General features: G+C 38.9%; 1 protein-coding gene across 2 annotated transcripts in view; it reads right to left on the bottom strand.

Moving 5' to 3' along the window:
• Positions 1-3864, bottom strand: part of RAB28 (RAB28, member RAS oncogene family) — a 92117-nt gene extending 88253 nt beyond the window's left edge. For both annotated transcript variants that reach the window (XM_007167314.2, XM_007167313.3), the window contains exon 1: positions 3581-3864. In XM_007167314.2, the coding sequence (XP_007167376.1) occupies positions 3581-3655 (75 nt within the window). In that variant the 5' untranslated portion in view covers positions 3656-3864. The remainder of the gene's footprint in view (positions 1-3580) is intronic.
• Between the last annotated feature and the right edge of the window lie 12475 nt (positions 3865-16339).

The following is a 16339-nucleotide window of genomic DNA, read 5'->3' as shown; positions in this document are numbered from 1 at the left end:
GTCAACTCCTAAATAATGAAAACTAAGATAAAATTTCCAAGATAGCTTACTATAATTAATTACAACATAAGTACAGTAGTGCAAAAGAAAACTTGGCCAAACTTCAATTCCTTTAAACAAAAAGACCTAAAATTCCTTTGACATAAGAACCATATTTTTCATATAAATAGCAATTTGCACACACTAACTCCAATTCTTTTAATATTTAAATACTCAGCATTTGTAAGAAACCACTAAAATATTTGGTCAAATATTTATTGAGCACCATAAGAAAGATGTTCTGCTAGACTCCGAGAAATAAACTCACTACACCAAAATGAAAATTCATTTGGCTTCCTTGATAATATAAAAACTAAGACATTAGAGAAAAAAAAAGTAAGCATTCCTTTTTAAATCTTTTTTCATTTAGCCTTGTTTATGCCATTGAGCTTATTTAACTTAGAGCACAAAATCATCTGTGAAGAGGCTCAGAGTTCTAGAGAAAAATAATTAACACTACTTATACTATTACAGATATTTCAAAATGTTTAATATATGGATGGCTGAAACACTTCTATAAGTCTAAGAGAAACTCAAGGCACATGTAACTTCAGCTTAGTGTTTCTTTTCCTAAAAATCGGACTTCTAGAATTTGAAAGCCTCACACTTTTGAGGCAAACTTAAAGCTAGAATTTTCAATTGGAATAGAGTACAATCTGTCAAAAGTATAGGTCATTGCGAACAAAGAATATTAAAATGGGTTCTTATACCATCTCCAGACATCTCACTATAAAAATTAAACAGAGAATCAACTGAATCAGTGGGAAGGAGGCACATCCTCTTCAATTATCTAGACATTACGCTATCTTTCTCATTTAATAATTTCTCATAAGTCATTGTATAAATACCCTTTTTAAACAATTATGAAGAGAACAACCATCTTTCATATCTGTAACTTTTTTTCTGATTCTTTATAGTTTTTTTGTTTGGTGAACTTTTGCTAATAATTTTTAACCATACTACATTTACTAATACTGAAAAGACACCATAAAAGAATATTTTGCCTCAAAAAAAATCTTAAGTATATAATAAAATCCTAAGTATGACTCAAAACAGGAAAGAAATAGAAACACGTGTTAATAGCAGGAGGAGCTAAATTTCTCTTGAATAAACTGTTAGTGGTCATCTCAATATTCTCTTGCTTTTGTAAGGGTGTATAAACATGCCCTGAGTTAGAACTAGCAAGAAAAACTGATACTAGAAAAAATGGCCAGGAGTTAAATCAGGCTACAAGTAAGGATGAAAGAGAGGCTGAATTCATAATAGAAAAGGACAATAAAAGAAATAGAATGGGAATGTTGGAAGCTGCCAATAATATGGCAATAATCTGAAAACTAAATAGGGTATGGAAAAAAACAAAAGCTGATATATGAATAATGAAAAAAGGTTAGATTTCTGATGCTGGTATCCAGAAATTTCTGGCAGAAAAAAATCTTTACAATTTTAAAATAGATTAGTCAAGATGACAAAGACTAAATCAGAACGCCATAAACAATATCACTGTTATCCTTTGAAGCAGAATGATAATCCTAATTCAATAATATAGAAGGAAAAACATATGCTTTGTTGTACACTAGATAAAATTTTTGACAGAGATGAAAAATCATAATTATTCACACTAAATTAGTAACAAGAGGAAAATGTATGACAGGCTAGATGAAAAACCTAGATAGGAATTATGAACAAATTTCAACAGAGAAATACATGTATGATAATGGATGAATACTGGGAAAAAAATTTAAAATTTAAAGAATTATGATAGAATGTAGGATAATGGACAATTTTTGTGTCTTTTTATAAGTGTATTAGTGTTATAGACAGTCATTATAGTTTTAAACAGGAAATAAATTCAGTTATGAGTTGACCATAAAAAGATGTAGGAAATGAAAAATTAGAAGACATTCAAAAGAAAATACGAATGATGAAAAAACTATAAAAATGAACTTAAAATTTTTACTGAATAAGGGTGTTAGAAACAATGCTGATTCATTTAAAACAACTCATCCATTCAAAAAGTTGTTACAAGTGTACAAAAAGTCATATAATTCTTTATAAAGAAAAGTGATCCCAAGTTCTTTTCTTCCTCAAAATGTTTAAAAGTAATCAAAGCATATTAAGTTGTTTTTCCTCAATAATAAAAATCAATAACAAAATATCAGGGATGGCAAGAAAGAAATTAACAAGAATCCTCCAAATCCTGCATATGAATGACACCTTTCCCTAGGGCCCTAGGAACTCAAATCTCAGAACGAAAGACAGGAGCAGCTGTGCAGTGCCAACTGCCAGGGAAGATGTATCGAGCAGTCGTCACCATAGGAACCAGGGTCCAAACTACACCAGGAACACGAAAACGTGAAGCCGAAAACGGGAAACTGGTAACAATAATAACCAGCGTTTCTGAAGCCTCTAGTTGGGAAAGCGGATGGAAGAAAGGAGACAAACTCTAACAATATTCCCAGAAACAGTGTTGGCGCCATTGATAGGAGCGACAGGTGTGAAGGTTGGCCGGGCAGAGGCTCTTCACCTTATTTGGGGCGTGGATCAAGAACCCTTTAAGATCTTACGGACCATCTCCAAAGAGCAAGCACCGGGCAATGTTTATTCCATCTCAGGAGCTCCACAACCCTGGGTTAAAGACCTCTGCCTACCAGGTAAGGGGACTGGCTGCCAGATATTCTCACGCACTCACTCTCATTCATTCAACCAACTGTCACTGAAAGACAGACTTTAAGGCAATGATCCCCTCTGTCATGCTAGCAGCTCTGCCCTCAGCATCCAGCCCAGAATAGGAGTTCAATAGCTATTTGTTGAATGAATGTTTGTGTTGACAGGTGCTGTGCTGGGAACAGAGATGAACAGATATGATGCTCTAAAACAGCAACTAACGTTTACTGAGTGCACACCATGTTATGAAAGCTTTATGTAGATTTTCATATTTAATGTGGATTTGCACACTTCACCCTTCGAGGAGATCCCTATCAATATACCCATCTTACAGATGAAGTACAAACAGGATAGCAATTTGCCCTCCAATGATCCGACCAGTAAGTGATGGAGCCCCAATTCTCTCACCCAGGGAATCTGATTCCAGCGTCAAGTTCTTGGGAGCTCCCAGTACAGTGGAGCCATCAGAAACGGTAAACGGGGGGAAAGGAGCAAAGTGTGACCTGGACTAAAGTAAAAAGAGGTAAGATGCCTTGGCAGATCCTTGCCAGTCCTCAGAGGCGAGAAGCTGGAAAGCTTCCCAGGGAGGCGATACTGGCTCGTGTCTTGAAGAAGTAGGAGTTCGCGATCCAGGCAGGGGTTAGGCAATGACTTTTTTTTTTTTTTTAATTTAAGAGGAGCTGGACAGCTCTCGACGGACTTCACCAAGCGCCTATTAGTGTCGAACCCCAGGCCACGACCTCGCGGGCCCAAGCCCAGACGCCCCGGGGCTCGGGGACATAAGGCGACGCCGAGGGGCGGGGAGGAGGCTGGGGGGCGCCAGGGCCGCGCCGGGGTTCCTGCAGGCCTGGCACGGCGGGCCCGCTCGAGGACTGACCTTCCCGGAGGTGCCGTCCCCCAGCACGACGATTTTCAGTTGCCGGTCCTGGCTCTCCTCCTCAGAGTCCGACATGGTGTCCCAGGAACCAGGCCCACCTCCCCTCCCTCCGCACCGAGGTAGAAGGAGGAAGGGAAGGAGGGGGTCTCTGGGGGCGGGGGAGAAGAAGAAGGGCGGCAGTGGGGGCAGCACCCCCCGTCCCGGTGTCTCAGCGGCCGCCGGAGCTATCCGGGCAGAATCACTCGGCGGGAGCCATCTTGCCCACCTGCCCTCCCCCTGCGCGCGGCCCCGCCCCCTGAGCGCGACGTCGGGCGCGCTTCCCCGCATCTGTGCCAACCCGCGCCGACCGCTAGCCTTCCTGGCGGGCCGACGCATCCGCAGGCCTGGGAAGAGGAGGCGTTCGAACCGAGCAGGCGAAACACGGCGCCACACTCGCAGGGACAGTTGGCAAGAGAAAAAAAGTATGTGTATAACTTAAGCTAGGTAGAAAAACGGGGACAGAGTAGCGCGCAGACGTTCTATTAAATTCCCTTGTTTCCATCTCCCCCTGTGAAGGTTCCTGAAGCGAATGGTTTAGCCCGACGAGGAGGGGGGGGTTGGGGTGACGCCATGGCCGCGCGCCGCGGTTGCCATGGAAGCGAGGACACAGAGGAGAGGCGGCGGGGCAGGGCCTGCCTCAGGGCGCCGGGGACGCTGGTTGCCAGGCGGAGCGCGCAGGGGAGGGGCCTGTGGAGCAGTGTGGACGCCGGGGTTCGCGCCCCGGGAATAGCGGCGGCGTGGTGGAGGAGGGGGCGGTTGCTAAGGACGTAGCTGCTGTGCAGCGAGGCTGCCGGGCGGCGCGAGGCGTGGAACGTAGCTCTGGTGCTGCCTTGTTTCCTCCTCAGACCTTGGGTTTCCTCGTCCAAACAGCAGAATCTGATCATTCACGAAGCAGTTAAGCTAGAGCAGCAGTTCTCAAAGTGTGATCCAGGGAACCCTGAGGGTCCCGATAAAGTCAAAAGTATTTTCCTAATAATTCATTTATTTTTTCCTTTCTCACGTTCATGCGCTCACAAGTATACGTAGAAGTTTTCCAGAGGATGCATGATGTGTATATCACTCTGACAGCTAAGGGAGCAAACATTTCTCAGTATTCATTTCAATGCAGTGATGAGAGCTACAACTTACATAAACAAAAACTATTTGGGGTACACAATAATTCTTAAGAGTGTAGAGGGGGCCTTGAGCCCCAAAAGTTTGGGAAATACTGTCCTGGATGGATGATCTCAGTCTAGTAGCATAGGTAAAAGACATAATTGGAAATTTCAATATAATGAGATAAATTCCACAATATTAATGCCGGCCTACTATATTTGTCTCCTTGTTAATTACTTTTCGTGGATTCACGTTCACTCCTCATGGGAACCCTATAAAGTAGGCAGAACTATCTCATTTTACAGATGAGGAAGCTTAAGTCACAAAAAGCTTAGCTCAGAGGCAGTAGTCCTGGAAAGAATATGGGAATTCAAATGGGAAATCAGAATATGGGAATTCAAATGGGAAAGCAGTACAGTTTAAAGAAGTACCCATCCCTGGCAGCAGCACTGAAGTTCTAATCACAGACCTGCGCTTATTAGATGTGCGACCTTGAGCCACAATTTCCTTATCTATCAAATAGAGGCACTACCTCCTTCATAGCGTTGAGAATTAAATGAAGTAATCACTGTAAAGTAACATAGCACAGTGTCTGGCATATAATAAGCACCCTCATCGTCACCATTAGACGTGGTCCATATTGGAGCATCACTGCTTTCTACCCAGGTTATCTTAAACAGGGTTCCTATGCAGAGCTTCAGTCCCTTCATCTGTAGACAAGGTTATCCACAATAGTTGACACCCAGTTGTTTCCAGTTCTTCCAGTTCCCAGTTCTTTCCCTACTCCCCACCACCACCACCACCACCACCACCACCAACTTTCTACATCACTGGATGTGTTAATGAGAATTAGAAGAAAAAGTTAAGTGAAAGAGCTTTGCAAAGTCCATTGTAAATGTTAGGTTGAGGAATCTGTTTCTAATGAGGACAGATTTAACCCCTTCTTGTCCACGAGGTCAGTTAATGTGGCAGCAATTGGCTTTTCCACTCTTAATGGAAATGGTTATGTGACCCAGTTTGACCAATGAGACAGAAGAGGATGTCCTTTGGGAGACATCTGGGAAAGATTTTCCTCTCTGATTTAAAAAAAAGAAGAAAAGAAAGAATAAAAGAGACTCAGAAGGAAGGCTCTCCCCCTTCCTTCCTTTGCTGTGATTATTTGGGTGAGGACATAATTCTTGGAGCAGCTACAGCCTTCAACACCCTACCTCCAGGCTTCTTGTTATGGGGAATAAATCTAAGGTACTTTAGTGATGTATTCCATTACTTGCAGACAAAAACATCCCAACTGGCACAAATATTTGGCTAAAAACTAGGTTTAGTTAAGGTCACTTAAGTGACTTTCATGTGTGGTTTCAAACTTTGCATTTTGTAATCACCAATTTCCTGGACAACGGCTTTGATGGAGAGACATCATTTATATGGATATGGATTCATCCCTGAGACAGTATTGCTACATGAAACAAAAAGCCAATTGCATTCTTTTGCACAAGATTCCAGGTTGAAAATTAGATTTGAAGACTAGGAACCATATATATATGTATGTATATATATATATATAAATTAAAGAGAAATGGGAAACTTTTTCAGTGGTCTTAAAACTAATACCTTAACAAAGTGCTTAGAAGGAATTCTCTGGCGGTCCAGTGGTTAGGACTTCGCATTCTCACTGTCGAGAGTCCGGGTTCAATCCCTGGTCGGGGAATTAAGATCCCACAAGCTGCGAGATGCGGGGGAGAAAAAAAACCTTAGATAAGAATTCTGGAAATTTCCCCAAAAATTGGGGTTCTTTAGATAGAAAGAAGTAAGATTAGTTACACCTGTCTGATAAACCTGTCTGCTATCTGTAAAACCGCCTTCCCACCTAACTTTAAAGTATCTTTTCTAGTATCCCTAACAGGTGACAAAACAAACTTTGTTGGAATATATCCTGATTCAAGGAGTTTATTCCCTCATGAAGTAACTTGGACTATGGACAGATAGGCCTCATTATTAGAATATTCTTTCTGAAATGAGCTGAAGTCTTTCACTAAAAATTTCCAACTAATGGTATTGGATGTGACTTCTGGAATAAAACAGAAATTCCCGACTCTAAAGGAAGGTCTTCAAATTGATTCCCTATAATTAATGATTGACTTGACAAATACTAAATGAATGCCTACTGTGTGCCAGGCATTCTTGCCCCCAACTCTTCTGAGCAATGAGCACACACATACAAGGGCTCTGCTCCCATGGAACTTGCGATTTGGTGGGGAGGTATAGTAGACTAAAGACATCAGGTCCCAGTCCCTGTTTTCTGTGTGACCCAGACAGGAAAAGAGAAGGCAGTGTGACCACAGAAGCAGAGACTTGAGTGATGGAGTCACATGCCAAGGAATGCTGGCAACCACCAGCAGCTGGAAGAGGCTGGGAATTAATTCTCTCCCTGGAGCTTCCAGAGAGAGTGCAGGCCTGACAACACCTTGACTTCAGTCCAGTGAACACTGATTTAGGGCTTCCAGCCTCCAAAACTGTGAGAGAATAAATTTATGTTGTCTTAAGCACCAAGGTTATGGTCATTTATTACAATGACCACAGGAAAGTAACACAAGGAGGAACATAAAAATTTAATAAATCAACAGGAAAATGTCAGATTGAGGTAAAAAAGGTACTAAAACAGCCAATGGTTGGGATAAAGAGTAAAAATATCCAAACATTTTTATTCATCACTAATGAATATGAGAAAATACTAAGTGGATCAGCAAGTAAACTGATTTAAAAAACCATGGATCTCTGCTATCATCTCAACAAATCCAATAGTCATCCGTCAGTTTTCTTTCACTTTTTTCCAATATTTCATAATTTTGAAGATTCAGAGCTTAGGACTAAAATTCTAAGTAAATATGGATTTGGAAATAAAGATAAAATATGATTAAGATCACTAATTATTAGGGAAATGCAAATCAAAACCACAATGAGATATCACCTCACACCTGTTAGAATGGCTATTATCAAAAAAGGCAAGAAATAACAAGTGTTGGTAAGGATGTGGAGAAAAGAAAACCCTCATACTTTTTTTGGTAACAGTTTTGTTGTTAACTTTTTGGTTTTTTTGGCTGCATTGGGTCTTCGTTGTTGGGTGTTCGTTGCTGTGCATGGGCTTTCTCTAGTTGCAGTGAGTGGGGGCTACTCTTCGTTGCAGTGCATGGGCCTCTCACTGCGGTGGCTTCTCCTGCTGCAGAGCCGGGGCTCTAGGCACACGGGCTTCAGCAGTTGTGGCACATGGGCTCTAGAGCGCAGGCTCAGTAGTTGTGGCTCATGGGCCTAGTTGCTCTGCGGCACACAGGATCCTCCCAGACCAGGGCTCGAACCCGTGTCCCCTGCATTTGCAGGCAGACTCTCAACCACTGTGCCACCAGGGAAGTCCCCCTCATACATTTTGATGGAAATGTAAATTGGTGCGGCCACTATGAAAAACAGTTTGGAGATTCCTCAAAAAATTAAGACTAGAAGTACCCAGTTCTGGGTATTTTTTTTTAATCTATTTTTTTAAATTTAATTTTATTTTTTTATACAGCAGGTTCTTATTAGTTATCTATTTTATACATATTAGTGTATATATGCCAATCCCAATTTCCCAATTCATCCCACCACCACCACCACCCCCCACGCAGCAATTCTGGGTATTTATCCAAAAAAAACAAAAACACTAAGAAAAGATATATGCACTCCTGTGTTCATCGCATCAATGGATGAACCGATAAAGAAGATGTGAGATAAATGTCACAAGTGGAATATTACTCAGTCATTAAAAAAAGATGAAATCTCTCCATTTCTGACAACATGAATGGACCTTAAGGGTATTACACTAAGTGAAATAAGTCAGATGGAAAAAGACAAATACCATATGATTTCACTCATATGTGGAATATGAGAAACAAACAAAACAAAATAAATGAACAAACCAAACAAAAGCAAACACGTAAATACAGAGAACAGAGTGGTGATTACCAGATGGGAAGGGGCAGGGCGAGGGGGGTGGTGGGGAGGGGGAGGGTGAAATGGTTAAAGGGGATCAAGTGTATGGTAAGGGATGGAAACTAAATTTTTAGTGGTGAACACGCTGTAGTATATATAGAAGTCAAAATATAATGTACACATGTAACTTGTATAATGTTATAAACCAATGTCACCTCAATGAAAAAGAAAAAAACAAAAAAGAAAAAAAATATTGAGTAAGGGAAAATAATGGTCATGTTCCCAGCTTGTACACTTGATATTGCTGTATTTCTGCAATTTCTTAGGTTCTGAAAACCTAAGAAGAATATAGAAATGAGCCCCAAAATTTATTGATTTATTAAACTCCTGGAGGACAAAAATAAGCCTCACTTCCTGAAATTCTCTTCTTCCTTGATTTTATATATATATATATATATATATATATATATATATATATATACACACACATATACACCCACATATATACGTGTGTGTGTGTGTGTAACCATGACCTAGATCAAGATATAGAACAATTCAGAATCCAGCAAGCTCCCTTGTGCCACCTCTCAAGTCATTACCTCCTCAAAGGTAACTACAATTGTGACCTCTAGCACTATAAATTAGTTTTACCTGTTTTTGAACTTTATAGAAATAGACTCCATACAATATGTACTCTTTGGTATGTGGCTCTTTTCACTAAATATTATGTCTGTGAGAGTCATCCATGTTATTATATATAGCAGTAGTTTGTACTTTTTCATTGCTGTACACTATTCCATCATATGAATTAACCACAACTTAGTTACCTACTCTGCTGCTGATGGACATTGAGATTGTTTCAGGTTTGGGGATGTTATGAATAATGCCCTTTAGCACCCCTCCTCCAAAGGAAATCACAGTTCACAAATAGCACTCTCCTCACACACACAAATTCTTCTGTCTGCATTTTATAGTCTTGAGATGATTGGAGCATTTAATAATCATGAAGCTGACTATTGGATATACCTTTTTAACATCTACATTTGTTGATTTGCTCATGGAGTGTTTCACCTATTGTATCTAGTGGTCTCTACTGAAACTTCAGTTTTCACGTAGTGTTCTGTTCAGCATTATAAAGATGTCAGTTCCACACAAACAGATTAAACTCACTTTCAATCAAAACCTCCCTAACTTTTTTTCATTGACAGACAATGTTAAATTTTATCTGAAAGAATTAACATGTGAGGAAAATTAAGGGAAGGGGCAAGAAATGAAAAGATCATCAACAAACAATATAATTTTTCTAAAAGATACTAATTACAATTGCAACTGTATCATGCAGTACCTAGGAATTCATCTTAAAATATTGTATGGAAAGAACTTACAAAACATTGAAAGAAATTAAATAAATACTAAATACATGAAAAGCTATCACATGTCTATGCATAGAAATACAATATTGTAATTATATCAGTTCTACCAAATGATCTACAGAGACAATGCAATTCCAATAAAATTTTTCATGGAATTTGAAATGATGCATCTGGAAGGCAAAGATCCAAGATTGCAAAGATATTCTAGAAAAAGAACAAAAAAACTTGCTTTACCAGATATTAAGACATCACATAAAGTTATAATAATTAAGATGTAGTGTATTTATTGTTTCAGGAATAGACAAACTGACCATTATAACAAAATGGAGAGCCATGAAATAGGCTCTCACATACTTGGAACTTTGATCTATGACAGATTATATATGACAGTAGATAAAAAGGGGAGATAGTTGGAAAGCATATATGAAAAGAATTGAAATTGGAATTCCTACGTTTCATCACACACACACACACACACAATTCCAGTGGAATTAAGAATCTAAATGTGAAAAACAGAAGTTAAATAATTTGAGGTGACTATCTTTCTTATCTTGGGATAGAGGATTTCTTGAACAAGGCCCAAATAATTAACAATAAAGAATAATATAAAGGAATTCACATTAAAATAAAAAACTCCCCCATCAAAAGACACCATAAAGAAAGTGAAAGTGTAAGTCACAAACTAGGAGATTTTTTCAATACATAAAATGTACAACCAATTGATATTCTGAATATACAGAGAAGTACAAATCAATAAGAAAAAATCCAATAGAAAAATGAACAAACAACATGAAAGGCATTTCACATAAAAGGAAACATGTATGTTCAATAAACTTATCCAAAAAAAGTTCAACCTTCTTAATATAACTGGAGAAACACACACAAAAAAAGAGCTTAATGAGATACCATTTTATATCCAGTACGTTAGCAAAAATTAAGAAGTCCAACAATATCTTTATCAGCCAAGAAAATAGAAACCACATAGTTATGTCATCAGAGAGAATTTAACATAGGGAATTGGTTCTATGGTATTAAAACACTGAAAAAATATAAAAATAAAAATAAAAAACAGAAAGGGAACAGTGCAATAACACAGTTAGTTACTATAGGAAGCAGTTACTACCCCTAACACTGAAGAACTAAGGGAAGAAGTTAGGGGCTACCCTAACATTGAAGCTTGAAGGAGAAGGCCTGAGGATGTGGGATTCAGACTTTTGCCTCACTGCTGTTGTCCTTCAGGAATGTAGAGGAAGGACTCAAGGAACTAAGAGTCAAAATTCTGAGGAAGGAGCTCCACTAGCTGCTACTGGCTGTGCTTCTGAAGATCAGTAGAGGGGCTACACAGAGCTGGGACTCACTTCTGAGGAGAGAAAACTGTCCCACTGCTTTTGGTGCCTCTAAGTGAGTACAATGAGGCTGATTCTAGGAGCGTAGAAAAAAGCTGGAAACTGGAAATAACCACCCTTATAACCAGCTTCTGCTACTGAGGTGAAATGCCATTGTTGGAAGAACATCGATTGGAAAATATCACACAAACAGAAAAGAAAGCCCCTTCTGTCTCTTCCTACTTTCCAAACTCCCTCTAGTGCCCCTTGCCATTAGCAAAAACTAAAAGGAAGCAAGCTAGAAATAAAGCAATGTCGTTTTCAGAGTACTAGTTAAGTCAGTACAGAAGGTGGGTTTGGAGCTTAAAGACAAAACCTTTACAACCAACACAACACCAATTGTTGAGGAGGATGTGGACCAACAGGAACTCATACATTTCTTGTGGAGAGTGCATGGAACCACTTTAGAAAACAATTTGTCATTATTTTGTAAAGTTAAAGATCTCCCTAACCTGGGGTCTAGCAATTCTACTCCGAGATATATTCCCTGAAAAATCCCATACATAAATGCACCAGAAGAAATGTACAAGAATTTTCATAAGCTCATTTCATTTGAGAAATCATCCAAAGGTCCTTCAACAGCAAAATGAATAGATTTTGGAATATTCACATATGGAGATATTATGCAGCAGGGAAAAATGAATTACAGCTACCTGGATTAACCTTAGAAATATAATATGGAGTAAAAAAGGCTAATCGTAAAAGATTACATAGAGCACAATACCATATTTATAAAGCTCTAAAACAAGAGCTCAAAACTAAATGTATATACATCCATGTATGAACATATATGGCAAAAATTATCCAAAAAGATAATAGTAAACCTAAAATTCTAGTTAATGGTAACCTCAAGATGGGAATAAGAATGTGGATGGAATAGGAGAAGAACGTCACATTGGGGATTAAGTCTTCAACATATGAATTGTATCTCCCTCCCCCAAATTCATATGTTGAAGCCTTTACCCCCAATGTGACTGTATCTGGAGACAGGGCTTTCAGGAGATAATTAAGGTTAAATGAGATCATAAGGGTGAGTCCTAATCCTACAGAACTGGTGGCCTTACAAGAAGAGAGAGAGAGAAAACGATCTCTCTTTACACCCACACATACTGTGAAAAGGCCATGTGAGAACATAGCAAGAAGGCAGTCATCTGCAAGGCAGAAAAAGAGCCCTCACCAGAAACTGACCCTGCTAAATCTTGATCTAGGACTTCTAGCCTCCAAAATGGTGAGAAAATAAATTTCTGTTGTTTAAGCTGCCCAGTCCACAGTATGTTGTTATGGCAGTGCAAGCTGACTAAAACAGATTTTGTACACAATTCAGTCCAAAGCTAAATCTAGAAGAAAAATAAGTGGTAACTGCCTAATTTTTAAGTATCGGAAAGAGGTTAGAACTTCCAGATTTTTAAAATATTATTAAACTATCATAATTAAAATTATGTAGAATAGGTACTGGAATAAATAGCTGGGTTCCTTCAACAGAAAAGTTTAGAAATACTCCAATATATCAAGAAATTAAGCGGATAGTAAGGGGGGAAGTTTATTTCTAATCAGTGGGGAAAACACGGTGATGCTCATGGTGTTAATTTTTAAAACTAAAGTCTACCTCATCCCTTACTCCAAAGTGAATTCCACATGAAATTAAAACAGTTTTGAAGCCATAACAAACTAGAAAAAAAATAGGTAAATATTTATAGCCTGGAGTGGAAATGACTCATGTAAGCACAGCATGAAGCTCAGTCAAAAAATTAAGTACTTATAATATGTGTACATAAAATTTTAAACATTCATGTGGCAAAAAGCACCATTAGGATCATATAAGCTTCCACAAAAGATAGATTAGATGAGGAAAACTAGAAAAGCTACACATAGTATTTTTTAATCTATTTGAAATTATCAGAGAATTACCACATTATGACATGAGTAATTATAGGGCTAAGAGGAAGGAAGCCCAAAGATCAGAAGCGAGCATTGAGGACCACTCTCCCCAGGAGGTATCTGCTGGTTCAAGAGCAGAGTTGAGAGACAGGATAAGTAGCACTTTTCACAGTCTCATAGAGCTGGGAGAAGAAAGGGCAAACAATGAAGGTCAAGGCACATTACAAAGGAGGAACCTTTATAAACCAACCCCCATTCTTTGGGTTAAGAAGTTCCTGAAAAGCTACATCTTAGGACTTAGGGCGGGTGAACTGGAAATACATCACCTCCACAGAAATTGAAGCCAATTTTTGTGCTACCTCAATTCCTCTTTGAACTAAGATGATCTGGGTTGCTAGTGCTCCTGGGTGAACTACTGGAAACAAATCTCTATTCTCTCTGCAGGAGTATCAAATTATCTCTACAGTTTTTCATCATCAATATCTAGCACTCAATCAGAAACTTGGTATATGAGCAGCAAGACTTGGTGACTGAAAATCAAGAGAAATTGTGAACAATAGAAGTAACCCACAGAGATACAGATAATGGAGATATAAAACATGGTCGTTAAATAGCTGGTATATGTAAGGGTTTATACGACAAGACTGAGAATTTGGTCAAGAAGTTGAAAATGTAAAAGAGAACCAAGTGGAAATTAGCAACATAATAACAGAAATTATCCCAATGAGTAAGTTTAATAGCAGGTTAGACACAGTTGAAGAGAGAAATAATAAGGCAGAAAATGAATCAGAAGATAATATCTGGACGGAAGGGCACAAAGACAGTGGGAAAGAAATAATAATCAGGTAAATGCCAAGGAAAACCACAATGAGCTACCACTACACCCTCACCAGAATGGCTATAAAATTACAAAGACTGACATTGCCCAGGTATTGAAGATGTGGAGTCATTAACATTCCATGCACTGCTGGTCAGAGTATAAATTTCTGTAACCCCTTCAGCAACCTGTTTGGTATCATCTACTAAAGTTGGATATATATATGTCCTATAGTCCAATAATTTCATTTCTTAGTGTCTATCCAAGCAAGAGGCATACAAAGACATGCACAAGAATGTTCATAGCATCATTATTTATAATACTCTAAAACTGGAACATATCCAAATATTCATCAACCATTGAACTGTGGTATATTCCCACAATGGGGTATCATGCAACAATGAAAATGAATAAATTGCTACATGTTACAATATGGAAGAAGTCTAATCAATACAATGTAGAATGAAAGAATCCAGACATGAATGAGTACATCCTCCATGATTCCATTTATATAAAGTTGAAAAAAAAAAAAAAACCTATGGTATTAGAAGTCAAAACAATGTTTACCTCTGGGGAGGAAGAAGTGGGTAATGATGAAGACCAGGGCACAAGGGAAGCTTTCAGAGTACTGGAATCACTCTATTTTTTTTTTACTTGGCTGGTGGAAATATGACTTTGTCCACTTTCTTATCTGGTGGAGATATGAGTTTGTCCACTTTCTTATACTTCACTAAGATATAACCTTAAAATTAGTGCAATTTTCTATATGTTATTCTTAAATTAAAATTATAAATATACACATATGTGGTTGATAGTAAATGCATAGTAAAATTAAATCTAGAAGAATATAAGCCAAGTTATTTATAGCCATTAATAGTAGCAAGATTATAGAGAACTATCACTTTGCATGTTATATATTTCTGTATTTTATGAATTTTTAAAATGAATTTATTTAGTCATTCATTTATTTTTGGCTGCATTGGGTCTTCATTGCTGCGTGCAGTCTTTCTCTAGTTGCGGTGAGCGGGGGCTACTCTTTGTTGCGGTGCACGGGCTCTAGGCACGTGGGCTTCAGTAGTTGTGACAGGCAGGCTCAGTAGTTATGGCTTGCAGGATCTAAAGTGCAAGCTCAGTAGTTGTGGCACACGGGCTTAGTTGCTCTGCGGCATGTGGGATCTTCCCAGACCAGGGCTTGAACCCGTGCCCTGCATTGGCAGGCAGATTCTTAACCACTGCACCACCAGGGAAGTCCCTGTATTTTTATTTTTTTTAAAACAATAAGTTTAGGCATTGCATAGGTAGTATTTTTATTTATTTATTTATTTATTTATGGCTGTGTTGGGTCTTCGTTTCCGTGCAAGGGCTTTCTCTAGTTGCGGCGAGCGGGGGCCACTCTTCATCGCGGTGCACGGGCCTCTCACTGTCGCGGCCTCTCTTGTTGCGGAGCACAAGCTCCAGACGCGCAGGCTCAGTAGTTGTGGCTCACAGGCCTAGTTGCTCCGCAGCATGTGGGATCTTCCCAGACCAGGGCTCGAACCCATGTCCCCTGCATTGGCAGGCAGATTCTCAACCACTGCGCCACCAGGGAAGCCCAGTCCCTGTATTTTAAGAATTTTTTACAGTGCACATGAATGTGTGTTGTAATCAGAGAAAAAAAAACCATGAAAAAATACATGAATAACAGCAAAAAACTAAATAGTTACCTACAGTCCTTTTCACAGTGAGCAGATGAGAACTTTATTGTGTAATAGGAAGATTCCACTAATTTAGAAAACCTGTTAGTTTCATAATCATCTAAGAGCCTTTGTTTGAAAAGAAAAAAAAAATTCTTGTTTGTAAAAGAACCCCAGGCTGGTGTGTGAGCTTCAATTTCCCAGCTGTCCACAGTTCTGCCTCATTGCTTGGGGATGTGCTTCATTGATTCCTAAAGCATAGCTCCAGACAAAACCCAAAATTTGTAAAGTAGGAGAGTTCTCAAATCACCTCCACAGCTGTGAAAACCAGACCTATCACAACTTACCAGTGAGTCTGGCATGGTTAAATAAGGTAATACATGTGGAAATGTTTTGAAAAATTAGAAGTTATGGTATAAATGCAAAATATTATTTGAAACTTGATTGTGGAAGCTTTGGGGATGTGAATTTCCCTGACCATCAAGAACTAGCATAAAGAACTCAGTGAGTTTTAAGGAAACTCTGCATTTCCAGATTCCATG

Source organism: Balaenoptera acutorostrata, chromosome 5, assembly GCF_949987535.1.
Source record: "Balaenoptera acutorostrata chromosome 5, mBalAcu1.1, whole genome shotgun sequence".
In the NCBI taxonomy this organism is placed as follows: Eukaryota; Metazoa; Chordata; class Mammalia; order Artiodactyla; family Balaenopteridae; genus Balaenoptera; species Balaenoptera acutorostrata.
Note: the sequence above shows the minus strand (reverse complement) of the source record. Positions and strands in the feature narration are given on the sequence as shown.